The sequence below is a fragment of the Bombus terrestris genome, unplaced genomic scaffold (genome assembly GCF_910591885.1).
Source record: "Bombus terrestris unplaced genomic scaffold, iyBomTerr1.2, whole genome shotgun sequence".
NCBI classification, from domain to species: domain Eukaryota; kingdom Metazoa; phylum Arthropoda; class Insecta; order Hymenoptera; family Apidae; genus Bombus; species Bombus terrestris.
Genome location: NW_025963552.1, coordinates 5,023,978 through 5,041,287, shown reverse-complemented (window position 1 = coordinate 5,041,287; position 17,310 = coordinate 5,023,978). Strand labels below are relative to the sequence as shown.

At 46.9% G+C, this 17,310-nt stretch overlaps 1 protein-coding gene across 1 annotated transcript; it reads left to right on the top strand.

Moving 5' to 3' along the window:
- Positions 1–12,196: 12,196 nt before the first annotated feature.
- Positions 12,197–12,910, top strand: LOC125387007. Its single transcript, XM_048414183.1, has one exon. It carries the CDS (start codon positions 12,197–12,199, stop codon positions 12,908–12,910), a length of 714 nt encoding a protein of 237 aa, XP_048270140.1.
- The last annotated feature ends 4,400 nt before the right edge of the window (positions 12,911–17,310 follow it).

Here is a 17,310-nt window from a genome sequence, read left to right as displayed (position 1 = left end):
CATCTTCTATAAATTTATAATAAAAAGTAACTTTCTCCAGTAATTGTCTTACATTCTTTTTTGTTCTTTGGGCGTTTCAATTCGCCCAAATCAAAAAATGTTCTTTCTGCTTTTAGCCCTTTCTTTCTCTTTTCCAATTTGCTTTTTTCCTTTCTTCGTATTTTTATATCCTTTTTCTGTTTTACTCTTTCTCTAGCTATCCGCACGATATGCTAACCGTGTCCACACATAGTTTGTTTCTGCAATGTTTGATATAAAGAGAACGTCTCGCGTAAGCGCACGAGAACACACGCCCAGCGAAGTGCACTGACACCGATTCTCTAAACTGATAGACTCGAACTGACTTGAAGTGATTCAACGAGTAGTCAGATGGAAAAAAACGCGGTGTCACCGTTCGACGCTCTCTTAGAATAGGCCGCGGGACGACCATGCAGTTCCAAAAACTCGTCGTTCTGTCGATCACCCAATGCAATTCATGTCCTGATAACTTCAGCAGTTAGTGCTTGAGAAAGACGCCTTATCAGTGCATCGATTGACAAAACAGTTAAAAGACGATTTATGAGAGATCCAACCATTCTGTTGATAGTGTGCATGAATATGTAGGCTCCAAGTCAGACGACAACTATACGAACTATAATAAGCTAAGTTTATGGAGGGAAGCTAAACGCTACGATTAAATTTTATAGATAACTCACGCTTGATGGACATAATCGGAATAAGTTGCGCGACGACGTAAGAGATGATGTAATTAATCTAATGAGCAGTGCTAGTTAGTTAAACCATCAGTCCTCATTTATGCAAATTTCATGTATCCATCTATGCCATATAATACATTAATCCATTTTTTTCTTAGATTTTGGTGATATAATGAGTTCATCACAAAATATGCGAGTCGGAGCGAAGAATTTTGCATTTTTCATTTTTCCATTACTACATTTTCTTTATCTGTGCTAAGTGCGCTTTTGGTTTTGAATGATTTTTTTCGTTCGGTCTTTTTTCCAGTCTGAGTAATTTCCTGTTCGACCTTGCTTTTACATTGTTCCGAGATGATTGTTACGGCGTTCCCTCTTTTCTTTGCTTTCCTCTTTACTCTTTCCTTTGCTTTCAGATAGATTTGATTATTTTGGGGGAGAATATAAATGCCGAAGGCTTTGCATCCTTAGACGTCACTGATAGCGTTCCTACGTCCTTAGATGTGGATAGTAGCGCTTCTACGTCTTTTGATAACAGGACTTGCTGCACAATGTTGGTCGCCTATTGGTTTATTAGATCCTCTTGTTCTAGCTGTTAATATTTGGTGGTCTCTACTTGTAGTTCTCAAAGGAGCACACAAGTAATCAGGAAACACATTAAAAGGAAATATTGCAGTTTCCTGGGATCCTTGAATGACAGTTTCAATAATAACTGCTTCAAAAAAATGTTGCTTTATATAATTCCGTAACTTCATAATCTGTTACGGAGCGTTTAAAGTATTTAGTGGAGGTGGTTGCAAATGATGGGCGTAGTATGGTGGATGACATAAAGTAATAATATTATTATATTAATATACTTAATTGCACGATTTTAGTGTTTTGACGATACGTGACCATCAAGCAAAGAAAGCACTGGTTCCTCAAGCATGTGACTTGAGAATTTTATGAATCTCCCAAACCAAAGGATAAAAATTATAATATATTTTCAATGATTTGTTAGGCCGTTGCATAATCCTGCTTTTGTCAGCGTTGTGAATATTACCAGGTTAAGTCTTGTAATTTTCATAAAAGGAATGTAATGAATGGAAGAGCTGCCAATGGAAGCCAATTGCACGACTAACGAATGTCTTCTGAGATGTCTTTAATGATAATGTTATATGCTTCTGAAGGGAAGTTACCCGAAATATTATTTTTCTTTGCTATTTGAGAAACTAATTGTTGTAGACCCGTTAAAGTAACGCCACATAATGTTTCTGAGATTAATATATAGTTTACTAACTCTTTTTCTTGGGTTTCCGATAAAACTGCCCTGTAATCATTGAATTTTTTTCGAGCAGTGTTGAGGTTATTTGGTATATAAAGAGAAAAAAATGCGTGGATAAAGTGTAAGATACAAAATATATATTTAATTTGATAGTGGAATACAGGAATACAATTTGAGCTGGTCCAGATCCGCACGCTAGCAGTGTTACTTCATAACTGAAAACCCCGAAGTCAACGTCGCCTGTCTGTTTATGGTCTGCCTCCCTGCTATTCTTTTGTCTATGTGCTGTCGATGGCTTCAGCGCTTGAGAAATCTAAAAAGACCAGATGTGGAGTTTTCCTAGAAGTGGTGACCACTTCAACAAGCTCAAACAAGAAAGACCATTTCGTGTGGTGCTACGCAACATCCACCACTCAGTCAATCTAGACGAACTAAAGTTCGAACTGTTAATGCACGGCCACGAAGTAACTAACATCAGCAACATTAGGCATAGGATCACAAAAAACCCACTATCCTTATTTTTCATCGATATAAAACAAAATGAAAATAACAAAGAAATCTACAACGTCAATCGGCTTATGAACTCTATAGTTAAGACCGAACCACCTCTTATAAAAAAAGAGATAGTACAATGCAAATGGTGCCAAAGATGCAGCCACACACAGAAATACTGCAACCATAATTTCCGGTGCGTAAAATGTGCAGGTAATCACCCCACTGATCAATGCACTCAATCCCCAGAAAACCCCGCGAAGTGTATCCGCTATCAAGGAGAGCATCCTGCGAACTACAAAGGATGCTTAGCCTATAAAACACTGCACAATAATAAGTACCATAAACCCAGACCCAAGGAGATAACCAAACAGGAACCTAGACCCCAAAAATTCTCCACACCATCAATCTCCTGAGCCCAGGCAGCACAAGGAAATATAACCAATACGAAAACAGTGTATACTCAGTGTATACTCAGAAAATAGTGTTCCCACCCCACAAAATACAGACAACTTCACCAGACTCGAAAAACTAATAGAGAAGCAAACAGAGTAAATTAACAACTTACTGTCACTACTTACACCCTTCATGGATAAACTAATACGCACAGAAGCAAAATAAAACCAATGCGTATAGCTCTGTGGAACGCGAAGGGTCTAGGTCAGCACAAATTTGAACTAGAACTCTTCTTAAAACAACAGGAAATCGACGTAATGCTCATACCTGAAACCCACTTCACCGACAAAAACTACCTCAAAATACACGGCTACAACTTCTATCATACCCAACATCCCAGTGGAAAGGCACACGGCGGCACCGGAATCATCATCAAATGCAGCATTAAGCATTACGAGCTTCCATCATTCCAGAAAGGCTACCTGCAAGCCACAAGCGTAGCAATAAAATATTGCCATGGTACAATCACCACTTCAGCAGCATACTGCCCTCCCAGGCACTCGATTGCCAAAGAGAACTTCGACAGATTCCTTGACACCCTAGGCAATAGATTCATAGCTGGAGGAGACTATAACGCCAAACATACCCAATGGGGCAGCAGACTTGTCACAGCAAGAGGCAAAAACCTCTTGAAAAGCATAACCACCAACAATCTCAATTACCTCACCACACATGAGCTCACATACTGGCCCACTGGTCCACATTACTGACATTAACAAAATCCCCGATTTACTTGACTTCTTCATAACCAAAAATATCTCGCCTAGATATGTCCAAATCAACTCCTCGGCTGTACTCTCTTCTGATTATTCCCCCGTAATAGCAACAGTCAGTTCAGCAATAATCGAGAACTCACCTAATGGCCTTATTCGCAACCAACTCACCAACTGACAGCTCTTCAGAGAAGTCTTTAATCACTCCACCTCTGCCTCAATTTCACTAAAAACAAAGGAAGATATTGAAACAGCCACAGAATACTTAAACACGAGCATAATAAACGATATCCGCTCCTCCACACCTACTAAGACTTCTATCAGCAAATATGAATATCCCCATTACGTATTAAACAAAATCACAGAAAAACGAAGACTAAGAAGAGTATGGCAGACCCATAGAACACCGGACGACAAACGGAAACTAAATGTGGCGGCACTCGACAAGCCAAATACCACCATTCGACACGAACTAGTGTCGGACGACGGTAGTGCAGTGGTTAACGTCTTAGGTTGCGAACGTTCGGAACCCGGGTTTCGAATCCCGGCGACCGGAGTCCGATTTTATTTCCACGCACCAAGAAACGGAGGAAAAATCAGTAGTACCCCGGCTGCGACATCGACAGCCCCCAGTGACAATTACAGCGGACTAGGCCCAACTACTACAACTATCACACGTCCAATATATACAACTATACCTATCACAAACATCACCACATAAACAACGCAACCAGGAAGTTAACCAAAATCATTAAAAAATACAAAAATAACTGTTTTCAAAAGTATCCCGTCAATTTGTCACCCTCTGCCGACTCCAACTACTCACTATAGAAGGCTTCCAGGAAACTCACGCGTCCCCCTCCAATTCGCTGTCGCAAGACGGATGGGCACGAAGCCCTGTAGAAAAAGCCAACCTGTTCGTTAACTACCTATCCAACGTCTTTAAACCTCGTTCCTCCAATGCCACTCCGAAAATAACAGAATACCTGCATTCTCCCTTCCAAATGTCTCCCCCATTAAACCTTTCACTTCTCTAGAGGTTACAGAATTAATCCATCGTCTGAGCCCCAGGAAAGCACCGGGACATGACCAAATAAGTAATAAAGCAATTAAGGAACTACCCGTAGAAGGGATTGCACTCATTTCTTCAATCTTCAACGCAATTCTTCGGCTTGAATACTATCCCAAAACCTGGAAAACGTCATTGATTACGTTCATCCCAAAACCAGGAATACCAATACAAGAAACTAGCTCCTATCGCCCAATTAGTCTTCTACCCACTTTGTCCAAACTATTCGAAAAGTTGCTAACGAATCGACTTCTTCCACTCCTAGAGGATCTAAAAACCCTGCCAGATCATCAATTCGGTTTTCGGAAGCAGCATTCCACAATAGAGCAAATCCACCGAATAACACACAATATCAGCCAAACCCTCGAAAAGAAAAAATACTGCTCAGCGGTATTCCTTGATATTCAACAGGCATTGGACAAAGTGTGGCACGAAGGGCTTCTTTACAATCTTAAAAAAGTCCTACCACACATTTACTACTCTATCCTAAAGTCCTAACTAACCAAAAGACAATTCACGGTTAAATACTTAGACGCCATTACCACAACATTCCCAATGGAAGCGGGCATACCCCAAGGTAGTGTCCTCGGACTCCTCCTGTTCTCCATCTACACTGCCGATTTACCGATATCGACAGAAATAACTATAGTAACATTTGCTGACGACACAGCGCTATTAGCGTCCCACGCCAACCCGATAATTGCCTCATCCACTCTCCAGCGAGGTCTCGACTCAATGAAAAAGTGGTTCCATAAGTGGGGCTTCAAAATTAATGAAAAAAAATCCACACATGTAACCTTCACGCTGCGAAAACAGACCTGTCCACAGGCCTCCATTTACGATATAACAGTTCCTAACAATGACACAGTCAGATATCTGGGCATGACTCCGGACAGGAGATTAACATGAAAACAACACATCGTAGACAAATCTAAACCACTCAGGGACAAACTCAAAAAATTTTATTGGCTCATTGGCCGTTGCTCCAAACAAAGCACGTAGAACAAAATTACGCTCTATAAGACCGTAGTAAAACCTGTCTGGACCTACGGAATCCAACTATAGGGAACAGCAAGTAATTCCAACATTGAAAGACTCCAACGCTTCCAATGGCAAACGCTAAGATCCCTAATAAATGCACCCTGGTATGTTACCAACGAAACAATCCACCGCGACCTCAAGGTACCTACAGTCAAAGATGAAATATACAAGTCCAGAAGCAGATATAACGCAAGAGTCGACAACCACTACAATTCATTAGTCACCCAACTACTTGACACGACTGACCAGATCCGCAGACTAAAAGGAAAATACCCTTTATATTAAATCCTTAGATTCTACTAGAACCAACAATATAAAACTATTATAAACCATGTCATTGTGTCACGCCAAATGAAGTTACTGAAAAATCTAATAAATAAAAAATAAACATAATTTTGAAAGGATGAATACGTCCCCGCTATGGTTTCCGTACGGTGTCACTCTTAACGTTTAAATATTCGTTGTTTCATGGTACAGACAATGGTTACGGAGACGAAAGAAACCGCGGCTAAAAAGGTCCAAGAAGAATTTTTTTTACTTCTTTTTAAGACGAGAACTGGATCTAGGGAAAAATTTTGCGAATATGTTGGAGCAGACAATTGGTTTATGAGATTAATTCGCGCGGGCGGGTCATGAGACGGAAAGGGAGAAGAATGCATTTCACGTCGAAGCTTGACTACTTTTTCTACACTGCTTTCGAAATAAGTAATTACCTCCTTTGTAATTCGTTTTATGGAGGAAATAGGTTGAATTAATTCAAACGTTGCGCGGTCTAATTTCTAATTTTGTAACGCGACCCTGTTCTAGTTTTATATAATTTACTATAATATAATATCTGTTGTACGCTTCGTATAATTAGAATTCTGTTGCGCGTGTAACGCGGTAATTAAGGCAAAGAAAGATTAAAGCATAGAGAAGGTTAGAATTTTCTACTGGGGTCAATGTAAACTAAACTTACTTCACTGTTTGAATAGACACGCTTCATGCGTAAATAGAAGTAAATGCGCTAATTTATATTATTTATACCTGGTTATATTCGCTCTATCAACTATATTTTCGAGGCTTGTGTTTCTCAACGTTCATCCCTCTGGGAGCAGGGGTAGAATACCCTTCATATACAGAGTCATTATGTTACGTTATTATGTAGAAAATTTTGTTGAATTTTTCATAGGTTGAAAGTGCAATATCACTGGAATAAATATCTTGGAATAAAGCTATTTCCCGTTCGAAGTCGCTGCTTTCTGTTCTGAATACCACTTACCATTTACCAGCGTGTACTAAATACGATTGATCTCTGCCAGTCGAGATTCCAAGATTCACACGGGACGACGCCGATCGTCGTCAATGTCTCCTTGACCGGATTTTCACGCGCGAACCGAATCGTGCTACGCTCGTAAACGTAGTCTGTCGTCGTTCCGAATTCCACGCTTTCCACATCCTCTTCCGTTTACTTCCACAGTGTTTATTTTATCAACCGCTTCAACCGTGAACATCGCTCTCTTAAACTTTAGTACCGCCGTTTTATTTCGCTTTTAAGTAAGAATTAACGTTCTGTATGAATCTACACGTAAAGCGATTCACCATTATCTTCTTCTTGAACTTCTTGTTTCATACTCCTACTTGGTCCCCGCGTTCTTCCCGATTAGGTTTCATATTAAACGCAGAAACGAGGAACAACGATCGGTTTACTCGACAACTTGAACGATTTTTATGACCATTTAATATTTTACACTTAACGGGACAAATTTTGTTTGCCGTTATTAAGCGCAATAGCAAGGAGTTTGTTCGAATGGAGGAATGTTTTATTGGATAATAAAGACAAAACGACATGCGAGGAACGACCAATGTTTCCCTCAAACTGATTAGATTATGTCTTTTAGTTTCATTTTTTAATTATAAGTTAGATCAAGGAGATCCTTCTGAATTGATAGGAAACTTGTCTATATTAATGCAAGCTGTGCTATTTAAATCTTAAAAAATCTGCGTAGTACTATACATGGAAAATGGTAAAAAGTCTCATCCTCGTGTCTTATCGTTACAGTTTACGAATTTTATAGAAATAGAGTAAACGCTGCTTCTAATTATTCCACAGTTGGATATTAAAATACTAGACGATAGTGTAAACGAAGTATAATCTAATTTAAAGTAATAGTCCAGTTTTAATCTTTCGTGGGATTCGTCCTTTTCCGATCCTTTATATCTTCGTTAACGGTGCATCATCTCCCTTCGACGTTTTGAACGCTTCTTGCAACGAGGTTTACACTGCAATAAGCATTTTTCCACCATATGTCCGCACATTTCTTCCGTATCATCACTGTTTTATTTTTTCGCAGGCAAGTGGCAGTAAACTAGAAAAGCTCCGTTTGGTTTGACGGTCTCGAAACACTGGTGCACTGCCTTTCAACTAGACTCCCATTTCAGAAGCAAATTATTTTCGACATTAAGTCGACGTGTTGAACCATTTTCTTTCCACTATTTTACTCTATTTGTCAGTTGACTTCAAAGAATTGACTTCTGTAATAATTTCAGACAAAGGCTTATTATTTTATTCCTTTATATGGTCTATTTTATATTCTCATCATACTACGGTACGGAATTATTTACAAGGCTAATGCTATACAATTTATGTAGAATTAAAGTAATAGTTAAAAACCACCAATGAAAAAGTATACCAATAAAAGTCTTCAAATTAATTTGAATTCTAATTCAGAAATAAGTTCGTGGCACATTTCTTCACTTGAATTAGGTATATTCTTCTAAACCTATAAATTTCCTATCTCATAAAAATCCTTGCAATTAGTTTCTAATTTCTATGAAACTCAACCTACCTGTTATTCTATATTCAACTCTTCTTGTTTTCCTCTATTCTAATTTTCATCACACAACACTATCTATCGCACTATGTGCACCAGTCCATGTCATCGCTATCCTTTATGAAAAGATTGTTAATGACATAGCAGAGGAGCAAGCCAATTACGTGCTATTCGCCATTGCTCGTTGTTACGTCGATGACACTCAACCTAGACCAGGCCACACACCGCGGGCAAGATGGCAACCAGATGTCCGCACATCCTTATTGCGTACCTTCAATACTCTTAAGAACCTATCATAAATCTCAGGAATTTTCTAGCTAAGGTCCTTCAGACCGAACAAACATCTCTTTATTGAATCGTTTTTAAAGCTTGTTGTTCACTACGGGAAGACACGGGAAAGTTAGTTTTTCTCGCGTATGATGCTTCACACGAGCAATTTTCTATCGAGGGCGGCTAAGACCCTTCCTAGTCCATCAACCTTATTTTATCCAATCAAAAGCAATGTCTACTGCTCTCACTTTCCTAACCAAAATTGTCATCAACAAATCCGATGGTCTCTTGCGTTAAACACACCCAACACTAGCTTTCCTCCGACACAGCATCGTCACATTTACTTTACTTATTCTTCATCGTCAGAATAGTCAACATGTCATTATCGGCTTTCTAACCCTAAATCAATCACTTACTTAACTTATACATACGCATCAGTGTAATTATCATCTTTACAAAGTTGTTGGAATAAACATTAATTTATACCTGTTAATTCAGTGTAGACTTAATTGAACCACCCCTATTATCGTAACAGAAATCAGGGAATCGATCAGTTCGTGGCGTCGATTATCTAATCGTAACGAGACTTTACGACTCCCGTTGACGTGCTTTCTCGCGATCGCGTCTCTCCGTGAATGGTCGAATAAACACTCGTCATTACACTACATATGTAATCTGATTGTGATCATGCGCATGCTTATCTTTAAGATTGTATCGGATTTATCAGAAGTAATAAATCAGACTCGCATTCCTTTGCTCAGACATCTTCTAATTTCTGCACAATACTGTACAGTACATAGACAATGCAAGAGAGATAAGCACGCCTATTCACCACAAGCGTTATATATGTAAACATGACAGAATGATAAATATGGTCAACTATAGAGAGCGGTACTTCTCGTGTCTCCGTGCTGTCTTTTAATCATCTCCACTTAATATCTCTTCCACCCATCAAATCACTTGAAGCATCCCTGTTAAACAGACTGCGGATGTTTATGCAAATTCATATTTTTATGAATATAAAATAAGAAGAGTGGAATGTAAATAACTTAACTACTAAATATTACAAGAAATATCGTGCTTTAAACCTTTTATATATTTTTGCATGTTATATGTATTCTACGTGTCTTTGCAACTTCTGAACAATAAATGCATAAAATTCTCTAGTCTATTAATAAACATCTATTCCAAAAACATCCTCTTCCACCATTTTCCCCTACTCAAGGACCATCATCATTCCATCTCAAGATCCAGGTCGTAGGTAGAATCCAGTCCGCTATATTATTCTTGTTAACAGAGTTCCCATAGTTGTTCCAGTTACAGAAGCCAGGGGAGCACGAGGCGGGTGCGGGCTCTCAGGGCGTAGGACCGCGTCCTCGGAAACCCCGATGAATCTAATGTTCTCCTATAGCGGGGCGGTGGCTGATCGGCGCCTTGGGCACCCGCCAGTGGCCGATTCGGTGCGCAGAACTTCGGAGAAGTTGGTGGGCCCGTACCTGCCAAGACCACTCACCTCACCTTCTTGTGGGGCGTCCCGTCAACCTGCACCGGCCTTGATCGGGGTAGGGTGCGAAAGAGTGAGTGGCACCAGGATGGATACTCTAGTTGACGACCTCGGCAATATTGAAAAGAAAATCATGAATAGCAAGACGAAACAAATAATTGTTTACGGTGTAGGGGAGGGATACCCAAGTACCGGCGCAGCCGCGGGTTGTAAAGCGGGCCCCGCTGCGACGTCATCGAGCAACCGTGGCCGTCCAGGGGTGGGTCGCCAGCCCCCCGGTCGCGCTCTTGCGTCTAGCGAGGAAGACATGGGAGCCTCACGGTGTGGGACACGGCTGAGACGCGGAGGTGGCGGCGGGGTTGGATCCGCCGACGACGAAACGCCGTTGTGTTCTCCTGCTCCGGCCGCTGCGGGGGGCGCTCGGCCTTACCGCAGGATCACAGGAACCGCAGAGGGTGCAGCCTTGGCCGCCTTCGCTGACAACGGTCGCGACGGCGACACGGTACGCTGTACTCGGCGGCGGGACACAATTCCGCGGGGGATTCGGACTCCGCATGGCTGCCGGCTCCGGGAAAAAGGAAGAAGAGAGGTGCGAGACGCGGGGTGAACACTGACACCGACACCGACGCCGAGGCCGCTATTGTGGTAGCCGCCGCCGCTGCCAACCGCGGCGGTGCCGACGGCAGCGACATGGCGCGAAGCGACGGGGCGGGGACCGGATCGGTAGAGGAACATGCGACCAGGGAGAGCGCGAAACCGCCCCACGGTCAGGAGGAAGAGGACGGCGCATACCTGCGGAGGAGGGTGCACCTTATGGAAAGGGAGGTTAGCCGTCTTCGGGAGACGGTGGAACGGCTGACTAGTGAGCGCGCGGAGAGGACAGCCGAGGGCCCTAACAGCTAGAGCGAGGGACAAAAGGGGGGATCACCTCTGCGAGGGGGACGAAAGAAAAAGTCCCCGAGGACCCAACGGGAATGACTATGGGTCCGCAACCTCCGCCAACCCCGCGCCACTGATCAGCGTCGCGACGCTCCCGCTGTCCCGACGGGCTGGGGGTTAGCACCAACAGCAGGGAAGCGGACAAACCGAGACACAGTGGCCCGAGACCTCGAGACCCGCTGGAGGACCTCAAGAAGCTGCTCCTCCGCAAGTTGGAGGAGTGGTGGCGGGACATAAAGCTAGCGGGAGCGATCCTCCGTACTACGGATGTTGCCGCCATCGCAAAAACCGTGCAAGCACGGTTACGGGTGACCAGAGACACATCGCGGTCGACCATCGAGTCGTCGGCTGACGAGGCAGGATTTACGACCGTCACAGGAGGAGGAAGAGGGAGAGCTAGGCGAAAGAACAGAAAGCCAGCAGCGCAACCTCTCCCAACGGCCCAGGCGCCGACCGAGGGCGCAAGATCCGGGGAGCGATTACCGCCGGCTCTGTCGTCATCGACGCTGCGAACAGGGGTCTCGGCACGCGGGGCGTCGGCCGGGGCTGGCGGGTCGGGGATAAAGATGCGGACTTTGGTGGAGGTGGTCGCTCGGTCCCCAGTGCGTCCCCGCGCGGGGCGAGAATCCATGCGGGGAGCGGGAGGTGGTGACGGAGCGGGGACTGCCACGAATGGGAAGGGACGTACCGCCGGTGGACGGGACACGCGCGAGAAGAAGGTACTCGGCCTTCCCCGACCCCCACGATGTGCAGCGGTACTGCTCACCGTGAGGGACGGCTCGGTCTTCTCGTACAGGGAGGCGATGTCAATAGTGATGAGGGAAACTAAGCTCTCCGAACTTGACATCAAGGAGCCGAGACTCAGGAAGGCAGTCTCAGCGCGATGCTGTTCGAGATATCAGGCTAGGACGCTGGGAGTGAAGCATCCCGACTGGCCGAAAGGATGGCGGCCACGCTAAAGGAATTACCCGTCAAGATGACCATGCCACGCAGGACAGCCGAATTAACAATGACCGGACTGGACGAATCGGTCACCCCGGAGGAGGTGGCGGCCAGTGTTGCCGAGGCCGGGGGCTGCCGCGCCGACGAGGTCAGTGTGGGACCCATACGCTATGCTCCTCGGGGCCACGGGTCGGTGTGGCTACGCTGCCCGCTGACAGCGGCCAGGAAAATCAACAGAGGAGGGGACGCCCGATCGGGAGGCAAGATCAATATAGGTTGGTCAACGGCGAGGGCTACCCCTCTGCCGGCGCGTCAGCTCCAGTGCTTCAGCTGCATGGAGCCGGGTCACGTGCGCAGGGACTGCAAGTCGGTGGTCGCCCTGTCGGGGCGCTGCTATCGATGCGGGGCAGAAGGACATCGCGCCAGGGACTGCTCGGCGCGAGCACCTAGATGTCCGGTGTGCACGGACCTGGGATTGCAAGCATCATGTAGCATGGGGTCGCCGGCATGCAAACCGGCGTTCCGTAAGAAGAGGGCCTCACAGGGGGCAAAGACCGTTCCAAGCGCTGGCGGGGAGGCGGCAACGAGGAAGGAAACGACGCTGCAGCCTATTGGCCCCGGGAAGGCCAGAAAAGAGGATGGAGAAGTCGGATGCACTGAACGCGAGGGGAACGGCCCGGAGGAGGCTATTGAAACGGAGCCTTCCCCTACGTAAGCGGAAGAAGGGGAGGAGGACAACTGCTCCTGCAGTGCAACCTGAAACGCACTCGCCGGGCCCAGGACTTCATGTTCCAGAACCTGGTGGAGTGGCGGATTGGTCTGGCAGCGGTGGCCGAGCCATACAGCATCCTCCACAGGTCACGGGGTGCTGGGAACCTAACCGCCTCGGTTGCCATATTCTGGAACGGGAGCGAGGGAAGTCCTTCCTGCTCGGTGAGCGAGCGGTGACGGGGCATCGTGGCCGCGAAATGGGGCGACCTAGCCGTGGTGGCAGTATACGTGTAGCCGTATCAGCCGGACGGTGTACTCCTCCTTCCTGAACGGGCTCGCGGCTTGTGTGAGACGCTTGGGCGCCTCTCCGTCACTGGTCCTCGGGGACTTCAACGCCCACTCAACGGCGTGTGGCTCCCGTAGGACCAACGGATGGGGGCGCGACGTACAGGACTGGGCGGCCGCGCTCGGCCTCCGGCTTATAAACCGAGGGTCGACCAGTACGTGTGTGGCGTGGCGGGGAGATTCCACAGTGGACCTCACGTGGGCAAACCCAGCCGCTTCCCGCTGTGTTTCCGAATGGGGCGTCTCCCCGGAGGAGACCCTCTCGGACCACCTCTACATTTTGATGGAGGTGGCGGTTAGGGGTGCGATGGGCGACCCTTGGCTCGATGCGAGCGGACCGACTGGCCCACCGGGAAAGAGAAGAGGATTCCCGCGGTGGGAAGCGACCCACTGCGACGAGGACTTTGTGGCGGCGGCCGCTATAACCGTCGCCTGATCGGAAGAATCTCCGACCGACGAGGACGCGGAGGCGGGAGCGACCCGGCTGATGCGTGACTTGCATGCGATCTGCAATTCATGTATGCCGCGGTCCGGAGCCTCGCGCCGTGCCGGCGCGGCGTACTGGTGGTCCGAGGAGATCGCTAGTCTCCGCGAGGCGTGAATCCGTGCTCGGCGCCTTTACACCAGATCCCGCCGTATACGGCGAGAGGACGAAGCCACGGTGGCTCGACTGTATGAGGCCTACCGCGAAGCGCGGAGACCCCTGCAGCGAGCCATCAAGGAGGCGAAGAGGCGGGCGTGGGGCGAGCTTCTGACCAGCCTCCACTCCGACCCCTGGGGGCTCCATTATAAGATGGTACTGAAAAAACTTCGTCCATGGGCGCCTCCCACAACGGAGAGCATGGTCCCCGGTTCCTAGAGGAGATTGTCGGCACCCTGTTCTCGGAAGCGACGGAAGAGGAAAATAACCGGTCCACCAATGAGGAGGAGCAGAAACCCCAACCGTCAGAGGAAGAGCCATGGGACCCCGCGGGAAGTTAGAGCCCCGAATCGAGAGTCACCGAGGAAGCATTGACCGAGGCTGTCGGGAGGATTGGAGCACGGCAGGCTCTGGTCCCCGGCGGAGTCCCGACCCGCCTGTGGAAGGACGTCGCCGGGTTCTTGGCCCCGAGATTAATGCGTCTATTTGACAGATGCCTGTCTCGGGGCAAATACCCCGTCTGGTGGAAAGAGGTACGAACGGACTCGCCTTCTGCCAACCGGCCGGTGTGCCTTTTGGACGGGGTTGGTAAACTACTGGAAAGAGTGGTGGCGACCCGTCTGGAGTCGCACCTGTCCCGGAGTGTTCCCGGACTGCACGATAGCCAGTTTGGCTTCCGGATGGGACGGTCTACGGCCGAGGCTGTGGCCCGTGTCCGCTCCCTGGTCGACGGGGCCGAACGGCGCGGTTACGTGGCGTTGGTCGTGTCGCTGGACGTGGTCGACGCCTTCAAAAGCATCCCCTGGGACAGGATACACTGGGCCGTCGAGTTTCATCGGGCACCCGCGTATCTACGGAGTGTGGTCCGGGCATTTCTCTGGGATCGAAGCATCTCCTACACCGTCCGTGGCGGGGGGATGGTTGAGATGGCCGTGTACCGCGGGGTCCCGCAAGGCTCCGTGCTAGGTCCACTGCTATGGAACATCGCGTACGATGCGGTGCTTCGAGTGCCGATGCCCCCGGACTCGGCGCTGGCGTGCTATGCCGACGACACGTTGGTGCTGGTCTGGGGCGCGGTGTGGGACGGAACCGTCCGTCTGGCGGAACTTGCTGTGGCCCGCGTGGTCGCCACGATCAGGGGATTGGGGCTGAGGGTGTCCCCTGAGATATCTGAGGCAATGTGGTTCTGCCGCAGGGCCGATCACGGTCCGCATCCAGCGGGCTATCGCCTAAGGTTGGAGGGGGCTGAGATCGAGGTCGGAACCAGCATGAAATACCTGGGCCTGACCCTCGACAGTCACTGGGCCTTCCGCGCTCATTTCGAGCGCCTGGCACCATCGGTCGAGGCGACGGCGAATGCATTAGGACGTTTGCTGCCTCGGCTGGGCGGGCCCGGCGTCGTTGGAAATGTCACGTAACTTGAGGGTTCGATAAAATAAGATGGCTGAGTCGTAACACAACTATTAGTTTTAGTTAAGATTTATTGCGAATTCAACAATCACAACGGAATACACAGTTGCAATGATATGTTAAGTACGCGACTGCTACAAGGGTAGAGACCGGTAAGGATAACTTGACTATTCTAGGAATACAGAATAAGTGAATCTTACTGCCGATACTGTGTCTGAGGAAAGCTAGGGGTTGGTGTATCCAAGGATACGGGACTATCGGATCTGTTGATGGTAATTTTGGTTAAGGAAGTGAGGGCAGTAGACACCGTCTCCGATTGGATAATAAGACGGCTGGTGGACCAGAAATGGTTTTAGCCGACCTCGCGAGAAAGTTACTAACGAAATATACGAGACGTGAGGAAAACCAACTTTCCGTGTTAACCCATAGTAAACAATAATCGTAAAAAGTAATCTAAGAGATACTCGCTTGGTCTAAAGGACCTTAACCATTAAAATCCCAAGACCCCTGGTGGACACTAAGAATATTGAGGGTACACACCAGGAATCTGCAGACATCTGGGTGTCATCCTGTCCGCGGTATGTGGCCTGGTCTCTGATGTAAATTGACGTTACAGGAGCGTCACCTTCGGAGAAGTATAACCTGTTGGTCCAGGAACGCAACCTCGCATCCTCCCGCCGCGGCTGGACGATCGTCCGCGCAACTAATTCCAACAACAAAATCTCGCAACGATAAGGTAAACTCTTTAAGTGTTTCGCCGATTCCTATTCTTTCCCTAATACCAACCAGTGCCAAAAGAATGCCGACTGTGTCAAAAATCAACATCATGCGACGAAAACGTTATCCGTTATTAATACGACCAGTATCAACAGGCTAATAAGAATGATGATTGCCTCTTGAAAACATATCAAGCCCAACTCGAGGAAGAGTGAAAGCGGTTCCGACTCATCCAAAAGGAATTAGAGGACCACGACTAAGCGGACTCCTCGACTAAGCGGACCTCGACTAAAGAGACACGCAAAAAACTAACATGTCCCTGGGAGGAAACTCCCTCATTCTCGACCTCGTTAGTTCAAAATTACTGTTGAGGTTATTAGATGTATAAAGAGAGAAAACGCGTGGATAAAGTGTAAGGTACAAAATATGTATGTCGGAAATGAAAGAACACCGGAACCCCTCCTTGGATTCGCGGGAATGCCGTAACGTTGTAACTTAGATTAAACAAATGTCACTCCGATTGTTCGAGATTTATGATCTTGAGCTTGTGCTCGAGGCGACAAGCAGTCGCCGAAAGTAGCCGCGGTCAAAGGGGTGAACGTTTTATCTAACAAAGGCACAGAGTAACTCTATACCTCTCCTTAAAAGAAATAGCCATAGCGACACGTGGCTGTAAATATTTCAAAGGTTTCTGTTCCGTGGCTCGCCACACGCAGATCCTATCCTTCGGGTAAGATGATCTCCAGATGTCAATATATCTCCGCAGTATGTTCAGCTAACGTGAGGACCCGCAATAAATCTTAAGATTTAGTCAAGCAAAGTCCTTCATTTAGACAAAGAGACTTTGTTGCAACTACGGGAAGATAGGAGAAACCTATCTTCCACGAACGATGTCCCCCGTCAACAACCTCCCCTTAAGGGCGGCCAGCGTCTTTTTCAAAACGCCGATATGAAGATCGACCAATTAGCAACAGCGCTAATTTCCCTCACCTTTGGAACGAAAGCTTTCTTTGATGAATCCGAGGGTCTCATATCCTTAGACCCACCCATTATAATTTTCCTCGACGACATCGTCGAGACGGAGAATCATTCTTTGGTGCGATCTCATTGACGAGTGACAGTACTATCTTAAAACCAGTGAATACCTCACGTCTAGTTAACAAAGAGTTAGACTTGAACTGTGCGATAACATACGTTTATCATCCCGTGACCGCGGATTCGTTTGAACCTAAGGTCATTATCACTAGTGCTACGAGTGCTTAATCTTGTTAATAAGCATGTGCTAATAAACT